This window comes from Stegastes partitus, unplaced genomic scaffold (assembly GCF_000690725.1).
Source record: "Stegastes partitus isolate 25-593 unplaced genomic scaffold, Stegastes_partitus-1.0.2 Scaffold62, whole genome shotgun sequence".
NCBI lineage: Eukaryota > Metazoa > Chordata > Actinopteri > Pomacentridae > Stegastes > Stegastes partitus.
The window spans coordinates 502,139-525,422 of NW_007577793.1; the positions used below are offsets into that span (position 1 = coordinate 502,139).

Here is a 23,284-nt window from a genome sequence, read left to right on the forward strand (position 1 = left end):
GACAATTATGACAACCATTTAAACACTCCAGGGACCATCATGAACTCATGTTTGAGTCTGGCTGTCTCCCGCAATACTTAGAGATTGAAAAGGATCCCTTCAGGTAAGCCTGTGCCTGCTTTGATAACGACAGCGAACGGTAACGTGCTGCTGTCTGAAGATGAGGCAGAGGAATGGAGAAAAAAGCAGTGACTCCTGACTGAACTCCCATCGGTCTGAGTGTGGAGCCGGTCTGGCTCTACGCCGTAACCGCACACCAGGCTCATTAGCAACACATCTAGCCTGTGTGTGAGTGTGTGTCGCTCTGCAGAATGAGTATATGTTGCAAACGTCTCTCACTCACACTCACACTATTCTCATACTCACACTTTCTTTCATTCTGTCTTTTTCTCTCTACTTACATGAAGCTGTCTCTTGATCGTAACACTCAGACTTTCACATGCTATTCACACTGTAATGATTTCTAAAGTGTGAAGCTCCTGAAATGGATTACGCTGTAATAACTTCTGCACTGAATGAACATGGTACTCTTCATCAATCAAAAAATGGACTTTATCTCAGTCATTATTACATATCTTGTAATGCGGGCAAAACATTTCAAATGATCTTATTGCTGTCAGATGTATATAACGTATAATCTTCGGACAACCTAAGTAAGTCAAATTACATCAACATTTGTCAGTTAAAATTATCATTGAAATCCCCTCAAAGCTACATGTATTTGATTGTATTTGATTAGTTTAAAGTCCCATATTATGCACATTTACGGGTTATATATTACATTTTCATTTTGGGGTCTACTAGAATATGATTACATTCCTCAATGTTAAAAAAAACAAGAATTTTTTTGAATTATTTTTTAAAAAACTGTACATTGTATATTACTTGTACAGCACCGCTTTACATACTCCCTCTAAAAAGCTCAGTTTTAGCGCCTATCTCTTTATGGCTCCACTCCCAAAAAGCCCAGTCTGCTCTGATTGGTCAGCTGTCCTAATAAAAGTGAGGAAACCAATGATAATGTAGTGTAACTGCTCATTCTTTGTTTGAGGGCGTGCTAAAGTAGCAGTTTGGGATTCGTTAGAAAAATGTGTTACATGATGTAAATAAGTAACACGGAGAGGCCAGAAAGGCCTGGACAGTAAACAAGATGTTTCAGGCATGTAAGGAACAGTATTTTCTTTGAGAGAGAATGACTTCCTTTAACATGGACTTTGGGCTTAGTAAGTTTGCAGAATTTTACATGAACTAAAAAGCTATAACACACTAACAAATATGAAAAAAAAATAAAACAAAATATTATAGGAGCTCTTTAAAGTTTTTTAAAATTAGAAAATAGAATATAGTGGAAAGTAAAGAGTGGCCTATATACACATCTTACAGATACAGACCAACATGGGCATCGATTTCTGTGGAATATGAGTCTAATATTCAGGGTTTTTTTTTGGATCTGGTTTGATTTCCATCATATCTTGAGGGAAATGTCTTGTCCTTAAATTCCACAATTGGCTAGTTGATAACTTTGTCTATCTGTTGATGAATAATGGGCAGGTGGGTTTTCAACTAAAACAATGGGCTTAAAGATACTATAAAGCCATGTAAAGAAGGAGACTACAGTCTGTGATAATTCTCTGTGAATGACTGAGTTTTATCTAAGTGGACACAGTTAAAGCTAAAAATACAGCCAATGCTAAAGTGCCTAGAACTGCAGTTCTTAGAATGGCCACTAGAGGCTGATTCAAAAAGCAAGTCAATGCCCACACACCCCAATGTTAAAATGCTCAACTGTACAACAGAAGTGTACATATTTACAGCCTGGAACAATTAACTGTTTTGATATCTACAGGTCATTTCTATAGGGGGCTACTTTCTATGTAACTGATGTGTCTAAACTCCATTAAGACTTAAAGTTATACATACTTAGGGGTTGCTTTGAGTGACACTTGGATACTTTCACAGGAAAGTACATGCCCTGGAGATGTTTGCATGGCCCACTTCATTGCACTGATATTTCATCTCTCTGCTCATTTATGGATTAGCAGAAAGTTAAAAGGAGTCAGTCAGTGCCACGATGGCGGCCGGAGACACCACACTGAGCTCCAAAACTGTTTTTCAGGAAACCAACAGGTGACGTCACAACGGGTCTACCCATCTTTATATATAGTCTATGTTTCAATATATCGTAATGTTGGAAACTGCTAATCTAAATTAATTGACATGAGTAAGTTTAGACAGTCAGCTACCAAAATTGTTGCTTGTTTTCTGTCAGAAGACAGTCTTTTTTTTTTTTTACATTACACAGACCAATCTTTATATACGTATGAAATGTATTATATACCATCTGAAAAAAACAAAAAAAACATGCTGGAGTGAATACTGTGCCACTGAATGGCACAGTAATGGCAGCTACATGTGGCAGATACTTGTGTAGCAGTGGTCGCAGGCCTGCAACATGTGTGTTTGAGTCAGAGCGTGAATGTCTGTACACTCCTGAATAAAGTGTCTGTGTGCATGAGTGTTTTACTGTGCGTGCATATGTATGAATGTGTGCGTATGCAAGCGGCTGTGTCTGGGGGAGCTAAGTGGGCGAGCACAGAGAGCAGAAAAGACTCATGCTCATGACACATCTCAGCCACAGTACACGATGGAGGAGAGAGAGAGAGCATGTACCCCTGCAGCGCTAACTATGATCCCTCGCTCTCTCCTTCGCTCTCTCACTCCATCTCCCTCCTCAGGCTCCCACCAGGACAGCGATGATTTAATGATGAGAGAGACCACTTTGATTATTCATACACAGCAGACAAGTCCGCTGGCCGTGCTGTTGTCTCACACAGGCACACACGCTTTCAAACGTACACGGACACGCACGGAAAAAGACACACACACACACATGCACACACACACACACACACACACACACACACACACACACACACACACACAGACCCATTCACATTCAGAAATGCAAAAAATCAAGACAAATAAAGAGATGCTGGCCTTGCACACACACGCACAATATCTGTGCACACTGACAAGAAAAAAAATAGGGGATGCATGTATACAAACAGATGCAAACTGAAACAGAGGCAATGACACAAAAAAACCCAACAGAAAACACAGTGTAGACACATGCCTCCACACACATGCAGTATTCCCCTGGGTCAAACAGCATTTGTAGATAACTTTCTAATCATTTGTTTTGGCGTCAAACAGACACTGGTCTGGTACGGTTTGATTGCACTAGAAGTGCCAGGAAGGTTAGACAATCACAAGTCAATTAAAGTACTTGAAATTATAATTAATCATTTATTATACTGTACTTGTGTGAATGGCAATTTGCCTGATGGTGTTTGAATTACCCTGATGTGTTAAACCTCACCCAGGCTGAAAAAGGCTGCGACTGTGTTTTGCGCCATGGCTATTTATCATTCAGTGTTGCATATAGATATAACTACATTAGACACATGTTACAGTCTAACCAGTTTCAAATTGGTCAGGCTGTTCTGTGAGCTAAACGGTAACGTCAGCTTGCTAATGTGCTAATAAGAGCAATTTTAAAAAACTGATGTGTAGTGGATATAAATCAGGTTATTGTGCAAAACTTTTCCAACTAGCACTCGAGACAACATACAGCAAAGTACAGCCATTGGGAATGCCATAAGATTTGCAGGCATGTGATCATAAACCAAAATATTGCATGAATAAAACAACTGATTTGACAACGGCACTAGATTAAAAGTTAAAATATTACCAAGGTTACTACCACTTGTCCTGAGGAGGGCCTCATGACAGTCCATCCAATTGTGGTTGAAACATTTTACATAAAACTACAAATGGGAACGTCTTCCCCACTTTCACAAAAGCAGGTGACCAACCTGCCGGTCAACAGACCAACCACTATCATGGCTAAGACAATTTGCATGTGCCCTCCAGCAGAAAACTATTTAATGGTAACACTGTTATTAAATTATCTTAAATTGGTCTTTGAAATGTCTGCATGCTGATTCCTGTATAGCTGTGATAAGTTAATATCTAACAATAACATCATCTGTAGTGCTATATTACTTTGTCTCTGGTTTGCAAGCTGTAAATTCAAATCAAGACAGATAACGAGCACACACATATTCGAGCACATATACCACATACAGTAATCCCCCACACAAATAAACACACACAGACTCCTTCAACAAGGTGCTGTCTTTTTTTCTCACATTACATTTCCTTCTTTGAAGCAGCCAGCAAAAATCAAAAGAGGGTGCTGCTTGCATGTGTTTGTGCATGTGTTGGATGCATGTGCGCGTAGTTTGTGGGCTTTTGTGTGTGTGTCAGACTTGGGACTGCCAACGTTTAAACCTCATCTCTTATTCACTTGCAGCCCCTCCCTCTCCCTCGCTCCGTACACCATCATTCCCTTACCCACTGCCCCCGTGCAGGAAACCGCTGATTTATTTTGCATAGCAACTATGAATTTTAAGTGAGTCCTATTAACAGAGTCTCCTCAGCCCCTTCTCTAAATGTTATTGCTCCTTAACAGGGGCTATTTTCTCCATCTAAATCTGAGGCTTCGGCAGAGCAAGTTAACATCAGCGAGGATCATGTTTGCTCATGGAAAGAACTCTAGAAAGGGCACACAATGACAGAACAAAAGACTGTATGTGTGTGTTAATGTTCCTGTACGAAATCCGACAATATTCATCATTTCTATTTGTATGTATGAGCACATGTTTGTGTGCGTAGGTGTGTGTACAGTATGTTCCTATGTATGAATATGATGAATATGTATATATGAATACATCTCTGTGCACTTGGAGATATTTCAACCGTTCTTTGACCTTGTGTTTGTGTGTATATGTGTGAATGAAACATGTAGTACAATGCAGTACCGAAAATGTTATACAATCTTCACTGATCTCGGTTGTGCTTCAGTGGCCTGAGCTAAGGTAGGGCTTCTCACTCGCTTCCTCCTCATCTCATCTCTATGCATCTACCGTGCAGCACTTGCAGGGCCCCGGGCTAAACCTATTCTTTTTGATAGCCTGTAATTGCTCAGTTGATGTATATTTTTTAATATCCAGCAATATTACAGGGGCCTGGTAATAAAACACGGACGGGTAGAGGAGAAAGTGTGAGTGGGAAGAGGGGAGACAAGGGAGAAGGGGAGAGCTGAGGGGGTAGAGAGAGGAGGAAAAGAGAGGGAACAAAGACAGCAAAGTGCAGAAAGGAAGAGAGGGAGGTATAGAGGGATAAGGGATAAAAGATAAAAATACAAAGAGGTGAACCCTTTCGGAGCCTTTGACCACACTGTCAGGTTCCCCTCATTGTGCCTGACTTTCTGTCACTGAGCTGTGTGGAGGAGGAATCGCTATTACAACGATAAACGCTGTATAATAAAACCTTAAACACTGTTTGAGACAACTATGGCTTCACACAAAATCTTTTGTACAAATACTTTTTAAATTAATGACAGTTACCTTGGTGGTGAAATTGTCACTGCTTCTTAAAAAAATAAAATAAAAAATAAGTGGCTGAAACAACTAATTGATAGCTAAATAAAGAACCACTATTTGGGTTTAGGGAATTAGCAGAAAAGGAGTAAACTATTAATAGTTATGTTTTCATTAGCGTATAATTGCGTGAATATAATAATCATAGTGTTTTCATTAGCTTAGACTGACTCCTCAAGTCTACATAGGTAGGTGGTCTTTTCTACAGAGCCCACCATGTTGCAATAAAGTGTTTCTGCAGTAGCCTCGAACAGAAAATTCAAACACTGAGTGCAGAGAAGACCTTTAGTGTTTTTACCTTAAAGTGGCAATCACCATAGGTTCTCGGGAAGGGTACTCAGTTGGTTGCAACCTGCAAACTCACCACTAGATGCCAGTAAATCCTGCACACGGGTCGTTAAATAGTTCCAGTCACGTTTCAAGCTAAAATAGCAACATTTTTAAAATCGGTCAGGTTTTTACAATGATAACTTTTGTTTTGTAATTTCTTTTTAAAGCACGTATTACGTTCAGCGATCTTAAACAGAGGTAGACAAAAGCAGCTTCTCGTTTCTAGCTGGCATCCACTGACATTGACTTTTTAATGCTGTTATTTGACTTGTTTTAAAATGTGAAGTGTGTAAAAGGTTTCTTGAAAATGTATTTGATACATGATATCAGGCTAAAAGATTTCGGCTAAAGTTGCATGGAAGCTAGATAGCACAGGATGTTGCAGCTTAAGTTAAATCAGATAAACGCACTGCTCAATGTTCACTTTTATGCTGTTTATTTATTTGTTTTTTAGTTTAGGTGAGGGTAATTAAACAGACACCATCATATGAAGTCTTTTCACTTGAAAAAAGTTAAAAAAAAAAAAAAAAAGGTTCCTGTCATAATAATTACATTTTTGGAGAAGAGTGACTGAATGGTTGTGAAAAATTCAATAAATAAATGAATAAATAATCGCAAATCGTATATGATGAACATTTTTCACTATTTATTTGACAATTCATAGACTCAGCAGTTAGTAAATGAATCAAGAACATAATTGTCAGACTAACTGATAATTGTTAGCTGTATGGCTGCTAAGATATACTTTAATCCTGCTTAAAATCACACTGTGGACATAAGCTAATTAGCCTGAGGGTATAAAGGGCTTTTTGAATTAAGTTGTATTTGTGGTATCATTTCACTCATTAAAAAGATCATTAGTTCTTTAAAGCACCAAAAATTGTGCTGTTTTTACACAAGTCCAACAGCTGACATGTAACAGAATTCACAATTGTGATATTATGACTTAGTAAGAGGACTAACAGCAAACTCATGTATAAAGACTTTAAAATATGATGTTTTATTCCAATATTCATTAGATTTGAACAGTTTTGTTAGCACTGTGATTCAGTAAAGCTAAAAACTGATCTGTAATGGCAAATAAATATATGCTTTGTTGGCAGCAATAGCAGATTTAGACACTTGGATGGCACAAACAGCTGCCAGCAAATGAACAAGGGTTGAAAATGAAAAAAATAATGTGTTATTTATCTTTTTAATCTTTCTCTCATTGCTGGATGTGTGAGAAACAAAGACAGACTGAGAGTGCAAATAAAGCAGAGAAACATGCAGACTGCTCATCCCTTGAGCCCCACGTCGGCTTCTAATTGAGGTATTGACGGATTTAAATGAGGCAGAAATGCACTCAAGAGTTCTAATGTCTCAACACACACACACACACAGACACACACCACACAACTGCACACACTGCATGCAAGCGGAATGCACACAATGCACCATGCATGGATACACAAACACAGATGTAATAAAATTTGCTTTCAATATGTATAAAAACAAATGCATGCATAAAAATAACACGAAATGTGTAATTATACACAAGTGCACACACAAACACTTAACTATGGGCATTATGGTACGAGTGAATATGAGTACAGTAATGGTCCCCCTTTTTCAAACCACTCATGCGACTAAGTACACTTTTATAGAAAGCATCTTGAGTGTGTAAGTACGTTTTGGGGTTTAAAATGTGAAATATGATCTGTTGATGAGTGACGAACATGTGGCTGAGCCAGCATATAATGACTAAGCAGCCAATGGCAGCAGAGGAAGAACAGCACAAAGTATTATCACAGGCTCAAAGAACATATTAGGGTTTCCTGTAATATGAACTATTCCAACTGCCAAGATGACATATCAATGCTAACTGAATCACAAATAACTTAGACGGTTTAAAATGACACCGCAAGAATAATAGTATTCAGGAGTAAATGTACATAGCGTACAAAGAGAACTGTTCCCACATTTGATTTGACTTGACGCCAGCTTTCCATATTACTATTTATCAGACCAAGGTTGATAAATCGGCTAAACTGATATATTAACTGATATTAGTTTGCAGACATACAGTACTGGCATCAGTACACACACTATGTCGGCCAATAAATAACAAGAAAGTGCAGCGCAGAAATATGCTTGAGATCATTTAGAAGTAATGTCACGATTAAATAGTTTATCAGCCACGGTGCAATGACAACTATAAAATGTCCCACTGTGCACAAAAAATAAGGGATGCTAAATGAAAAACGTTGTTATGTTTATGTAAACCATAGTGTTGTTACGTTTGTTTGTTTTTTCAATTCTTGAAGATGCTGGTATATCATCAATAAAAATCCACCAGCATTCAGGCACTAGCAGATATCAGATCAAAATAACAGTAAATGGAAGACTTTATATATTGACTATATATAAAATTGCAAATTTTATAGTGAAGCAAATAATTACAGTTGCATAAACCAGCAGATAACAGCCCATTAATAGCTATACCTGCCTTATCCTGTAGAGGGTCTTGGGGGTCTGAAACCTAGCCTAGCCGAGGCTGTGCGAGAGGCAGTCCACTAGCCCACTGCAGGACTATCCAGACAACACTTTTCTGACCTCAATAATTTTATGCAGGTTTATGCTTGACGATTGTCAAAATGTACCAATTGTTTTGCAGAAATATCACAAGAAGTAGACAAAATTACAAGCTCCTGCAACACGGCTTGGATTACTAGGACTGGCATTTATTGATACTACTGTATGCCTGCATATTTAGTGATGAGAATCACTTGGTCAAAGGAGGAGGTTCTGTGCAGGTGAGTTGTTCAACAGTTACAGAGCGAAATAGATAGCTTAAAAAATCATTACAGTTTTTTAACAGTAAGGACAGATACTGTATGCAGTCAGTGTGTATCTCATACAAAAAAGGAATAGTTCATTGACTTGTCATTAACTACAGTTATGAAGTGAACAAACATTTACTGTCCTACTTTGCTCGCTTTGTACACAACCATGTTCAACTTGTGGTGAGAAAAAAAAATAGAATGAAAAGTGACGACTCATAATTAATTTCCATCAAATTAGTAGAAAATATGTAAATTAATTATTCAATGTAACAACGTGTTATTTTAACGTAAATAACAGAAGCTGTAAATGCCGTTACCATTACAGTTCATGTTAATGAAACTACTAGTTATGAGAAGTAAGCCTACATTATTCAGCACAGAAGTTGTCAAAATTCCCTTTGATAGAGCCGAGAACAACATGAAACTGTAGCCTGGAGCAACAGCAGAGTGCATCTGACGGGTCAACCCTCACACACACACACACACATACACACACTCACTACTATGGTAGATTATACAACTCACTATAAAGACCAATGAAACTGAAACTATGCATGCAATTTCTGTTTACTTCTCGCACACCCTCATTTTCTACATCACTGCAAAATGCATACCAATAAAACTATATAAACAGACTACTGTTCTTTCTGTCGTGTCCTGTAGGTATTTATTATTTATTGTTTATCTCCTCTAAACACACACACATATGTCCAATAGCAGATAAGTCTCAGCAGAGTGGATCAAACAGTGATTGGTGTCAAGGCAATGGAGCAGAGTGAGGAAAATACACTTCAATATCCATCTCATCTGCTTTACATTTGTGTAAACTGCCTGTACACACACTAACAAAAACAAGGCCACAACACCAGGTTTGATTGGGCCCATAAACTCCTGCAATCCTGACGCATGTGCAATCCTATTACTGTCCACTTCTATAGCACACCGTGTACCACACACAAAAACCCACAAAACACTGACATAGAACAGGTAAAGATGGAGATGACGGGTGTTTAGTCACCCAGAAAAACACTAACACTCTTCTTGCTGCTGCATATTTTCTCAGTGGACTCCTGTCATCGCAAGATGACCTCACTAAGGGACTAAAAGACCGAAAACAAAAAGGTCAGAGAGAAGAGAAAAAGAGAAGATCTGCACTATGGTTCAATGCACCAACAGTCCTGATTAGATTACTGAGCTATATCATCTCAGTCTAACCTGTTTAGCTTTCTCTTTGACCCTGAAGGGCGCATATTGGTATAATGGAGTCCAAGAGATGCACAAGCACATCATGAAGAAATGCAGGTCCAATTTATTATCTGCATTTTTCAGTTATAAGTTAAAACATCCTGTATGCCACTAGAACTTGTTCACTGTAATTTTCTGTAGTTTAAATATATTTCTTAAAAATCAATGTCTGGAGTTTGATATGCGACTGAGAGTTGAGCCTACTGCAGCTGCAGCCACAGTATTTGCACTCTGCGTGGTAGAAAATGGAAGAAAAAAGGTTAGTACAGCCATAGGTCATTTTGCTGCATAGCAACTGGGTGCCACAGTCAGCAAACTGACCTATGAAAACACAGAGTGTGTTCGTCTATGAGTCTGCTGCTGCAGCACTGACAGCTTCTCAGCCTTGTACACTGCGAGGCTTAATTACAGTGACACATGAATATCCGTGACATGCCAGCTGATATTACTGATAAAAAGTAGAGATTTACCCAGAAGAAGAGAGTTATTTTCTTTGGTGCTCTTCAACAGAGAGGTCGGAGGTCAAGGTCAGATACAGAATGTTTTGAACACCTGACCTCTAAGCCACCAGAACGACTTCATGATCTGTGTAAAGCTGTAGGCTTGTTTTTTTGTATGTATATCAGACTTTGGGCTAGTGAGGAATAAAAGAAAAAGAGATGGAGTGCAAACAGAGCCAGAATGAGGGCTGCCCATCAGCGGGGAACCTCGTGCTCCAGTTTGATAACTGTAGCAAAGGGAAAATAAGCCCCACTCGCATATAAGCACCATGAAAATAAGGAGCCACTCCTCACTCTATAGGGGAGCTACATACTAATGCTCAGTGGAGGCAGGAGACCTGTATTCACGGACATTAACGTACTAACCACTGCGGAGAGCAACAGGAACACACATGCACACCAAAACACAAGCGTGTTTACATATACTCAGTAGAAAAATGTGGTGAAGGTCTGAAGGAAGGAAGCAGTTCTCTTCATACAAAAAAGATTTATACAGAAAAATGTTTAGCAGCTCCTGGTCTTTTAGAGTTTTTATTGTACTGGTCCGCTATTTCAACAGACTGTTGTTGTGGATAAGGATCTGTTCTGTTGTCACCTTCACTTATAACACGTTTTATTGAAATAATTACTGCTGATGTGTTTTCAAAATTACCTTGTGTTTTCTAACCATAACTGCACACTGTATGGGACTGATGAGGCCAGATGTGTTCTAGGCTCAGTTTGGTCACAATCTGCAGAGCTTGTCTACTGAACATATTAAGAGTCATTTGTAAATTGCCTCTATTGTCCATCAGTTGTTATTGATAGTGCATCAGACACAGGCTCTTACTTTTGACGGTGAGGTACATGGACTTGCTGACATCAGCTCCCACGTCGTTGCTGACCTTACACAGGTAGAACCCGCTGTCATCCTCCAGCACATGTTTGATAAGCAGTGAACCGTTGCTCAGCAGCTGGATACGAGAGCCACTGTTCAGAAGGATGGGCTGAAACTGGGGGACGCCCGCACCTAGCGCAAGTAGGAGGAGGAAAGACAAAGGAAGGTGGAGAGATGTTGTAAATATTGAGAAAATAAACACTTATATCGCTCACACGATACATGCCTACGTCTTTGTCAAATTCAATGATGAAAAATGAAACTAAAAAAGCAAACAATACTTAATATTAAGATGACCTAATGTCTGTGTGTGTGTGTGTGTGTGTGTGTGCATGCGCATTTATTTGACCATGCGCCTGTGTTTACAGATTTGATGACAAAGCCTGTCAGATTTAGGAAGGATTGTAAACATGTTTCTTAACACCAGGCCTAAATCCTTAAATCGCCAAACAGCTGCTGAGCAGACCGAGCTGCTGGTGTGATGCAATCAGAATAGACATAATGCTCATGTTTAACAAGACGGCAGATTGGTGCTGAGGAACAACAGGCAGAAGGAGAGCAGAGAGAGGCCTTGTATTGAAGCTGGCCTTGAACACTGCGCCTGGCCAGTGAGATTTAGAGATGCCCACTGAAGTTAGATGAGGATTTTCTGACTCTTTGTTTTTCTGTCTGGATTTAATCTTTGCATTTACTGCATGTTTGTAAAATGACTGGAATCAAAAGAACACATACATAAATGACCTTAAAAACATAGCATTTCTGTGTAATCTAAGTGAGGGCAGACAAATCTGCAAGGCTTGGATTTGTCTGCTTTGAGAGCAAGTTTTGCACTATTCTCAATTCTCAAAAGTCCTCTATGGCTGACACTTGTAATCCACCTATGAATGATGTTACATAATTGGACTTGACATCTTCGACATATTCTGGCCTGCCACCCGTGTGTAATTAATCTCTATCTTTTTGTTAGAAAATGATGTAATCATCCCTCTTTTATTATTAAAAAATACAGTATTTCATTCTGCAGTGTCAGCCTTAGATCTGTAGGAAATGTCACTAACACTGAATTATAAGGCTAATGTCTTCAGAACAGTCTGCTCTAAAAGTGATGAAAGCATCGTATTCCACCTTGCTCATGTAGTATTAAACACAAGTGAACCGAGCCAGACGTTGCATTAGCTTGTGTTAAAGTTAGCGTGCACAGATTAGGCCATTTAGGGAGCTGTGGGTTTTTGCTTTTTAATTAAAATGCAGTCAAGTGGCCATGGCTAGCAAAGGGTCAAGTGGTGACTTTGTTCCTCCTCCCCTGGCTCTGAATGAGAGGGAGCGGGAGGTAGATGTGTTCTTCCTTGAATTATGGATTTTGCATATCCATATAGTGCTAGTCGTTATGCTAATAGCAGTTGACCTTTACTTACTGTTCCATATCTCCCAGAGACACTCATCTGGCTCTTAGCTACTTCTGTTGCAGTAAAAGCATGCCAGACAGCTATTCTCTAGACAAACTGTACTCTGGTTTACAACAAATTAGACATTAGCTTCCCAAGCCACATTTTTTCTGAGGTGATTTTCATTGCTCCTTTGCTCTGACTGATATCCTGTGTAACAACATATCATAGAGCCACAGGAAGGGTGTGGGAAAAAAAAAACTGAAGTAAAAATATGTGACAAAGGCCCCAAAAACCATAAAACCAACCTGCCGGCTGGTTAACTGAACCTTGTGGTGCTTCCCTTAGGATTGCTAAAGCTTGTCTCAAACACTACAAGTGAGGAGATACACACACTGCTCAGCCTGATCTCTCCATACATACTGATCAGCACTGGTCAGACAGTGCTAATCAGGCATGAGGCCGGCTTGTCTCACATGCACACACATACGCTCACGCGCACACACAAATCCCATCAAAGGGTGAAAAACAGATCTGATTCTTTCATTCCTTTGATCATGGGGCTGAGCACACACACACGCACACAAACACACACTCCTCATTGGTTGTTGTCCTTCTGTTGGTGAAGCTTTCATCCCTGGTTATATGGATGATGGAGCAAACATCTGGGGCCCCTCTTCATCTGCCCTGCTCAAGTGGCTGAACTCACCTGCTGCCTTCCTGTCTGTCTGACTGTCTGCTTCGGTCTGTCTCCATCTCTCTCTGATGACTTTCTAATGATGCAGGTGGAGACCCTGCAAGTCCCCAGCCCATGTTTGCAGTGCAAATGGCTGTGTGTGTTATGCATTCACACCCATATACACTGGATGTGGGTGAAGCAAATGGAACCCACTCACATGTAAAAACATTTCTCTGTGTTTTGAGCGCAACAGAAATGACCATTTTCACAAGTTTATGTGTGTGTCACTGTCAGTACATATGGAAAGTACAGTACTGTTTACTTATATTGTGTTTAATGTACCTTTGGAGTGTTCCCAAACAATGGTCGGAGGGGGATAGCCTTCAGCGGAGCAGTTCAGAGTCACAGTTTTCCCATAGATCCCATCTTGATCCTCAGGCTGAACCACAAACTGAGGAGGAACTGTACATAGACACAAAAAAAATAAGTTGACACTGACATATGACATCTTTTGTGTCTTTAATATTGAGCTTCTGTTTTATGGGTTTTCACACTATCCAAACACTAAGCTAGCTGTTTAACCTGCAACCAGACAGAAGCAACTGTCCGAAAGTCTGAAATTAGCTTCTGCTAGGATTGGTTAAGATGAAAACCTGTGCACGTTACTGTAGATTATCAGATGTGCAATCAGTTTCTATGTGCTTCCTCACCTCTAACAATAAGCTGACTCTGGTGCTCTACAGCAGCAGCCTCGTTGCGGGCGATGCAGGTGTAGTTGCCGTTGTGGTCAGGCGTTAGGTTGGAGATTCGCAGGGAGCTGGTAAAGTCAATGTTGTCCACAGTGACACCCAGGCTGACGGGGATTGGCCGTCCATCTTTCTGCCATGTGATGTCCAAGGGCCGGTCGCCTGACATGACCACGCATGGTATGAAGACACGTTGACCGATGGTGAACCGTTGAAACTCAAAGGGCTGAATGTAGGGAGGGACTGCAGGCAGGAAAAGAAATAAAGATCAAATGTGATTTCAGCCCAGAGTTTCAAAGACCATTTTAATTCCCTGGATTCTGTGGCTGGGACTGTGTCCTTTTTTCACTCTAATCCTACAATCGTCTAACTATCTTTCTTTAAAGAGGTCACTGAAAGAACATAAAAGACCTGAATAGCAAAACATTCTGCAATAATTCCCTGCCATTCTCAGACTGGAACATTTTGTCCTTTGAACAGAAGAAGCTACACGAGCGCAAAGAAACAGAAGAAAAAAAACAACAATGATTTTGAGGTGACTCATTCAGGTTGGCTGGAAAGAGAAATGTAAGAAAAGCAAATCATTTCTGTTTATGTGTAAGTAATCATCAATTGATCTGCTAACCTGTATGCATACCTATATTCAGCCTGGCTACTCTAATAGTTTATCCATTGACATGAAATCAAATCTTAATTACAGGTATATTTATTTATTTCAACAATTTAGACAATAAACCCCCTTGAGACATATCTTCTCATTTTTGAGGGGTCCTCAAAGCCCCTCGCATGAGCTTGAATCCAGAAACAAACTCACTGCGGCTGCATAATATAATAACACAGTTATACAATGAGATCTATTCAAATTGCCTGTGATAAATTCTCTGGGAAATCTCCAGCCATCACACAAGTCATCTGTGTGAGTGTCCAGTGAGTTCAAATAACAGTGAAATAAGCAGCACTTTAGCAGCTTATTTAATTCACAACAAAGTGGAGATAATGGACTCCTGGGATCCCCAAAGACACTTCCGCATTTTAAGCATGAGCAGAGTAAATTAACAAATGCACTCGCTCACTATAGCACCACTGGGAAGTGTTGCTTTATATCATCACTCTCTCTTTCCTTCTCACTTTCTTTCTCCCTCTGTTTCTCTCGCTCCATGGGAAAGTGTAATATAGTGACAACAACCTAACATACTGTACAGACGGAAGGAAATGGGGGCATAATGGGGCAGCCGTTTTCAGTATTCCCGATTACAGTTGTAAGATCTCAGTGGAGATCAGTCACTCGGCTCTGTAATATCAGCAGCAATCATACTGTCTTTATAAACCACACGTATTTACTGAGGAATGTGGGGTAGATTAATTTGGAGGTCTGGTGACATCTATTTATACACCTGAGTCTGTGTGTATAGAGGGGGAAGAAAAGTGAGTCGATTTCCAATTGAAACTTTCCAATAAATTCAGTTTCATAAAATGTATGACTTTGGGTTTTCTTCACCACCACATCACACATGGTCAAACTTGAGACAGTTTAAAGGTATATATTTGTAACATTTTGAGAAAAAAACATTGCTTTCTGGCTAAATGCTAGAGTTCAATACCACACACACATAATATCATAACGGTCTGCTTGACTCAGCATCAAATGGGAGCAGTTAGCTGACTCTGTTCAAAGGCAACAAAATCTATGAATTAAAGCTGCAGTATGCAGCGTACTCCAGAAGCATTTTTTGTTACATTTGCTGAAAGTTTATTTCCATCATCAAAGTAACCAATAAATCAAGTGCACTTATCACTTTAGTTATCAGTTATCTGTGGCACTTACAGGCCTGTAAAAAGTCTATATAATCTCTGCATTTTGCTTGCATGAGATGATTGGATGCCTGTCTAAACACACAGATGCCTAGTTGCGCACACTTTGTCCATCCAGTCATTGAAATCTACCACAACGCATTACTAAAGCTAGTGATTAGGTAGCACAAGCATGGCAAAGTGTAGCCACATTTTACATTTCCACCTAAACATACAACATATTACACTGCTAAACGTTCCAGATGATCGTGTTGGTTTGTTTGTACAGTTTTCAGAGCTTGTTGTGGTCTCCATCTTTCACCCGTTTCCTCAGGGTATATTCACATGTATCTTACATGTTTATTGTCTGTCTGCATTGTAGCCTTGTTGTGAGTAAAGATGGTGGTATGTATCTAAAGTTGGTCTGTACTGGCTTTGCAAATGTAGTGATTTAGTTTTTTCGTGTGTTTTTAGGTATGAGGTAGTGTTGATGTGCTGCATCCCTTTCCCCATCAACGCTCTCTTTCTCCTGGAGTCGTCCTCCAGCTGTGCTGAGGCAGTGTGTGTTTGAGAGGAGTGACTGTAAATGAAGCCCTTAAGGGGGGGAGTGGGTTGCTTTTTGGCCACAACCCTGCATACTGTAGCTTTAAAATGTTTTTTTGTTTTTTTTTACATGCAGGTTTTTAACAGACTAAACAAAATATGAAATATTCATTAGGGAGCTTAGGAGTTGCTGGTAGGCAGAGTGACTAAGAATGAGCTAGCTAACAGGCTGCTAGCTATACCCTTTGTGATACAAGAGTGATACTGAGTTTGCAATTTAACACTTAGCAAAAAAAGAAAAAAGAAAAAAAGGAAAAAGCACATTTCACCAAATGTCTACCAAAAAATTCATTGAAGTATCTACATGTGATGAAAGAAAACTGGAGGAATGCCCTGCTTTGTCTGGAACAACCAGACTTATCTCTACAGCGCTTAGTCAACACTGGAGAATGGTGTGGCTGCACCTCCTGGTAAACTAAAAAAAATGAATATGGTTAAATGCAGATAGCGAAAGGGGAGGAGAAAGCTATGTGAAATGTGTGGAATATATGGAAGGCTTAAACCTGAAGTCTACATCCAGTGAGTCAGACTATGTCTTTCTGGCAGCTACAAAACTGCACTGTTTATCAAATAATAAAATATTAGTATATTTTCTAGCATAGAGTATAGTTCACATATATTGACTTTCCCAATATTTTAAACAATTTGTGCAAAAGATTAAATTTAACCATCACATATGAAGGTTGCACAACTCATTTAACTCCACCAACTATGCAACCTAACAGGATTTACCTCTCACGCGAACATGGACGCTCTGGGAATCCATCTTGTTTGGCTGGACCATCACCTTGCAGTTATACTCGCCAGCATCTCCCTGCTGCACATTGGTCAGCTTCAGTGTGCCGTTGTTCTCAAATGCTCGCTGTCGGTGGTTAAATGGTAGCAGCGCGGAGTTCTTGTACCACTTAATGGAGTAGTAAGGGTAGCCGATCACACGGCAGTGAACGAAGGCATCCCGTCCAGCAATTGCTGTGATGTTTTTCATTGGACGAATGCTGGCACGGCCTAAAGAGGGACAGAGATTGAGAGACAACTCTTGATAAAGACATTTAGGGGACATTAGTATTAACATCAAATTACAAGAGCAGCTTGATTTTGGGTGTTTTTGAAAATAGGCTCATGACTCACCAAATATATTTATACATTTAAACATGAAAGGTTTCCTTCCTCAGCTTCACAAATGGTACCTAGCACCAAAATACTAAGTTATGCAGAAAAACTGCTGTTTAAAGTTTTGTTGTTTTTCTTTACAACGAGGTATAAGGCGGGGAAATGACAAGCAGATTAAAGTGTGCTAAACATCTGAAGGAAAACATTTAAATAACACTGCACTAGCGATACTTTTAACTCGGCTGTAATACATTGTGCGTCTCATAAAATGTAATACATTCTGCGCCTCATTCTGTGTCTCATAAAATGGAAACAGAGTAATCGCTTTAACATCTGATCGTGAAGACTTGAATTGGCTGCTTGAGTAAATACATGCAGACGCAGACACACATGAACACTCACTCACACACACAAGCACACCACGGATAAATAGATTCAAACAGAAGAAATATATTTTTCTTCTGGCTATTTACAAACCATATCCAGATACGCTTATGAGCAGCAAACCAGGATAATTCATTTGACCTAAAAATACAGGCATGTTGGAAAAGCACAGTAATAATTTGAAGAGAAAAAGACGAAGCTACAACATAAAAAAAAATAAAAATACACAAGCAGCAGAGAAAAAAGACACTAACATGTAAAAAGGAAAAAAAAAAACTGAGGCAAAATCTATCATCGGAGAACAACCTTAATATGTGAATGTGATTTAGGATTTAATAATACGACTAAATTACTGTGCAAAGATGGAAAATCCAAACATAAAGAAAAAGTAATATATCGATAGGAACACAAATGAAAATTTAAAAAAATCCAACAAATCCTTAAAAAAAAGTGCAACTAATTCTCAGATCCAAACAACAGACACTGCTCATGTACTGCAAAGACACAGAGACAGACATACAAAGAGACAGACAGGTATGTGTATTGTTGTTCTTGGAGGAGCTGATTTGACAAGCACCTCTTACGTTTATTCGAGCCTGGTGGTACACGACCCCGGCCGAGTTGCTGCACGTGCACCGGTACACCCCGCCGTCTTGCACCTGGGTGTGTGTGACGTTGAGCTGGCTGACCACGTGGCCCTCGTGGGTCTCGTAGTGGCCCAGGTGGTGGTGGCTGTCTTTGATGACAGGGTCGTCGTCCAGCGACCAGCTGCACCTGGGAGGCGGCGTGCCCTTGACGTTGCAGACCAGGAAGACGGGCTCATTTGGGTTCACCACCTTCTCGCTGAAGGACGACAAGATTTTCGGAGTACCATCTGCAGTGGGGGATGAGGTGAAGAAAACAGAAGTCAAAATCAAACAAGTGTCTGAGAAAGCATTCATTCATGGTAAGACTGCAGTAATCCAGACATGAATAATGTACTTTTGGTGTCATTTTAACCTTTTGTGAACAACAGACGAAGGAAAGTGAAGCTAACTGGATACAACATTGGTACCTGGCAGGACTGAAACCAGCGACATCGCACCAGCATTTCAGACCACTATGACACATTTGCCTGTAGTATTTTTATGTATTTGGAATGACAAAGGTATCAAAATTGAGAATAGCTCATTACTATGATGTCTCCGTTTGGACACAGTAAAATGTTCAGTTACGTTTATAGATGTTTAGTTAATCTAACTTTGGCAGTAAGGGATATGTGAACAGGCTGACTGAAAGTGTGGGCGAGCACAGAGAGATAACCTTAAACAATTCCCAGACCAAAAACAACAAGCGGTAGACTTATAAAGGAACTTGAATGAGCAACAAATTGTTTCACAACACGAATCCAAGAGAATGTTTCTTTTTTTGACCTCACAACAACCGTGAGTTTGCAGTACTGACCACCAGGACCATGTGGTCAACTGATTAAACCCATTCCTAAGAAATGTCGTGTTCTTTTTCATATTTCTTGGTATGGTGTGGTGCATGGAGAGACAGACTAAGCAGGTTGCTCAAAGGACGAGCTGAAATCTGATGGTTTTGCTTTATAATAAATATGCAATGTACATTTCCTGAGGCCATTGAGAACTAAAAAAGCTTGTCAGTGTGCATATAGCAGCAAGATCAGAGGCCAGATCACACAGCCTGTAATGAAGTCCTGTCATATCATGTTATCAAAGTCATTTACTTATCAGTTGAAACGATGCTGTTGTTATTTACCCACAGTGTTTGTGAGTGTAAGAGAAGATGTTAAAGTACATTTACTGCTGTAAGTACTGTTTGCTATAAAAAAAAAAAACAAAAACAACTTTTTTTAAATGAAATAATTATAAGGCAGCAAAAGGAAAGGAAAAAAAATCCTGACTTTTTGTTAGGACTTCACCATTCGGTGCTTTTCATTATGATCCAGGAACTTTTCTCCCAGACACAGAGAGCAGTTGGCTTTTGAAATGTCTATGTCTGCCTGCTGCTGCTCTCTGATAATCTAGGTCTATTCCACATGATTATAGATTATCAATATCTTCTTTTTACAGCTCCCATGGCCACAGGAGACAGTTGCCTAAGCAACACTGCCAAGGTAAGATATTGGATTAAAGAGTGTGTGTACATGTGTTTTTGTATGTGTTTGTGAAGTCTGGGATGATCACACTGGAGGTGGCAGAGAGTCACAGCAGCATGCCATTAACACATAAACCCTGTATTGATCTCCAAGACCTGAATCTGTTTCTGCTAACTCACTGATTATGCATAGACAGCTGCTACGCTGTAGCTTATGGTCAGCATTTGTGTGCATGGATGCCTTTGTGCTGCAACTATTTTACCTTCAAGAATAACCTGCACAAAGTCCTGTGCGGACATCTTGCCCTTCCTGGCGAAGCACTGGTAAGCTCCGCCATCACTTTTCGACATTCCCTCCATGATGAGGTTCTCCCGATTCAGCCCAGTGAAACGAACATTGTTGCCGGGGTAGATGATCTCTCCATTGCGATACCATGACAGCTCATACTCATCTGAGCCACTCACGCTACAGGACAGAGACACCTTGCTACCCACGCTGCCTTTCACCTTGCGAGGGCTGACCACTGCTTTCAAGGGCTCTACGGACACACAAATCACAGAAATTGAGTTTATCAAATTAACTTTTAATACAATTTTTTTGTAAGTTTACATTAAACTTGACCATCAGAGCCACAAAAGATTTCAGAGGAAAATGTTGTAATCACTATTTGCAGGTTAGAGCTGAAATGATTGACTGTTTGAAAAATGTATTTTTATCTGTTAATTTCATTATTAAGACTGAATATACAGTAAATCTCTGGGGTTTGGACTGTTGGTTTGAAGAAAACACACCATTTGAATATACATTTACTTTCAGAACAGAACAATATTTCATTTAACTTGCCAGTAAACTCGTTAAGTGTGCATTAGTTTCATTGAATCACTTTTATCACTTACATATATGTATACAGTGTTGTAGCTAAGTTATTTTTTTTCCAGAGGTAATGAAAATGTATGTGTCTGGAAATGTTTTTCAGCCAAGTTCATTGCTTCATTTAGTTGATATGTCACATCTCCTTCACCCATATGAAAAACATGCTAGCCAACTACTCTTTAACACAGTCATAAATGTCACGGACAGTTAACAAGGACTTTGTGCTGGAGTACAGCAGCTTCTGTTACAGATAACATAGGGGAGCTCGTCCTTTTAATAAAAGACTTACGTTTGACGTACAGGCGGCCCATGACCTCAGCGTTGCCATAACTGTTCCATACTTCACAGACATATGTTCCAGAGTCACTGGGCTGCGTGCTCTCTATCAGCAACCCTGTGACGGTCTGGCGAAAGCGACTGTCAGGCTCCAAAGGGCTGTTGTCCTTCAGCCAGCGGTATTTGGGCGAAGGGTAGCCTGAAGCCTTACAGGGCAGCTCCACCCGATGATTAATCATCACCTCTCGGTGGTCAAAGCCGTCCAAGATGCCTGGCTCAGCATTGGTGGGGTCTGGAAGGAGCAGAGAATTTAGTGTTAATTAGTGGTGAGCGTTGCCAGGCGCTTGACAGTATAATCCAATATTGATTCTTGGGGTCAACATTCAGTTCTATATACTGTATATTTTGTTATGTGGGGGAGAGGACAGAAACAGACTGTACTCCTGTAATTTCAGGAGGGATCTCATTGTTTCTAAAGCTAAAACAGAGATAGCACCATGGATCAGCCCTTTTCTATTATTCTCTTCATCCCATGCTGACTTCCTTTCATCAATCTATGCTACAATTTCTAAAAGGACCTACAGATACTGCAGTGTTTGTTTACTTGTTACTACCTGGCCTGGAAAAGTAATGTATAATTCATTGTCTAGAGACGTAGAAAAATCAAAAGTACACAACACACAAAATACACACGCATATTTGCAAGTAGTGACTAAGACAAATATATGCAAATATATGATGTTCGCAATTAAATTGATTCCAGTACTGACCTGACACAATGAGACGCGCGCTGTTGCTCTGGCGAGTCTCACCGGTGTAACGATGGCGTGTGGTGCAGCGATAGTTATTCAGCCCATCTTCAGGCAGGACATCCACAATATACAAGGCTCCCGTGGATGTGATGAGATATCTTTGTCCTGGAGCAGATAAGAAGAGTGAGTGGAAATACATGAGTGGCTGCAGTTGTGCGGTTGTTATGTAGAATCAAAACAACATTTACAGTATAAAGAATTCATTCACTCCGGCACAACTGAAGGATTTCTCTCTCCACGGGGTGCTGCTGAAGTTTGAATCTCACAGCACACAAAACCTTTAGAAGTTATGTGTTAATTCTGCACAACACAACAGAGTTTACTGGAGCAAGCTGAAGAAAGAAATCATGAATCTCATGTAAATAAACAATAGATACAAGATATTTGTTGTTAAACGGGACTTGATCAGTGAGCTGTGCTGGAAATACTTGAACTTATAATACAAATTACTAGGGAACACAATATAAATCCATAAACCAACATATAGTGCACAAATTGTGTTGAAAATTCAGATCTACGTATAATTTAAGCGTTTGACCTTTAACAGCTTTTATTGTTTTGTCTTTGTGCTGCTGCAGTAACCTCACTGGCGCCAATGTCTTGAATAGAAAGCCAATCCCTCTTTGGCTGTCACAGCCACTTCTGAAGTACGGTAATATTATGTTAATTCTGCAGATCAAACCAGGCTGAGTGGGGTTGTCAACATCCATAAGGAAAGAAACCTTCCTCTCCGCCATCACATGGATGCCCACATTCCCATGGGAGCAGATTGATGTCAAAACTGATTGAAAAAGCAATTTACAGGAGATTGTCTTCCATGTGCAGTGGTGGGCCTGCTAAGACAGAGGCAGCATAGGAAGCCTTTAGGGCCAGAGGAGAAACAGCTATGGGTGATGTTGCCAGACTCAAGAAGAAAAATATTGTATGGTGGCATCACAGGGTTAAAATATTGTTGCACATGTTAGAATTTTTAGGCAAATTTTGAAAAGAGTCATCATATTCTTAACCACTCTCCTCTCTGATGTGCACTGTGTGCAAATATAAAATCTAAAGTGAAAACATACAGAGAAAAAAAACACATATTTGTAGTCTAATCCACAAGCATTTGGACATTTTTTTTTTTCAGTTGATCAAGCAACAGCTTTATTTTCAGCAGTTTTGTTTTATGGAACTAAGTCCCCAAACTCATCAGTGGGAAAGAAAGACATGTGATCTTTAAAATAAATGCCAAAATTGTCCCATA

General features: G+C 39.8%; 1 protein-coding gene across 1 annotated transcript in view; it reads right to left on the reverse strand.

The window, feature by feature from the left end:
• dscamb (Down syndrome cell adhesion molecule b) overlaps positions 1 to 23,284 on the reverse strand; it is a 128,437-nt gene that overhangs the window by 25,466 nt on the left and 79,687 nt on the right. The window contains exons 4-11 of the mRNA XM_008275951.1: positions 22,000 to 22,146; positions 21,243 to 21,521; positions 20,343 to 20,618; positions 18,557 to 18,853; positions 17,218 to 17,490; positions 14,056 to 14,334; positions 13,688 to 13,807; positions 11,234 to 11,413 (exon numbers count right to left, since the gene is read on the reverse strand). Coding sequence (XP_008274173.1) covers positions 11,234 to 11,413; positions 13,688 to 13,807; positions 14,056 to 14,334; positions 17,218 to 17,490; positions 18,557 to 18,853; positions 20,343 to 20,618; positions 21,243 to 21,521; positions 22,000 to 22,146 — 1,851 coding nt within the window. The remainder of the gene's footprint in view (positions 1 to 11,233; positions 11,414 to 13,687; positions 13,808 to 14,055; positions 14,335 to 17,217; positions 17,491 to 18,556; positions 18,854 to 20,342; positions 20,619 to 21,242; positions 21,522 to 21,999; positions 22,147 to 23,284) is intronic.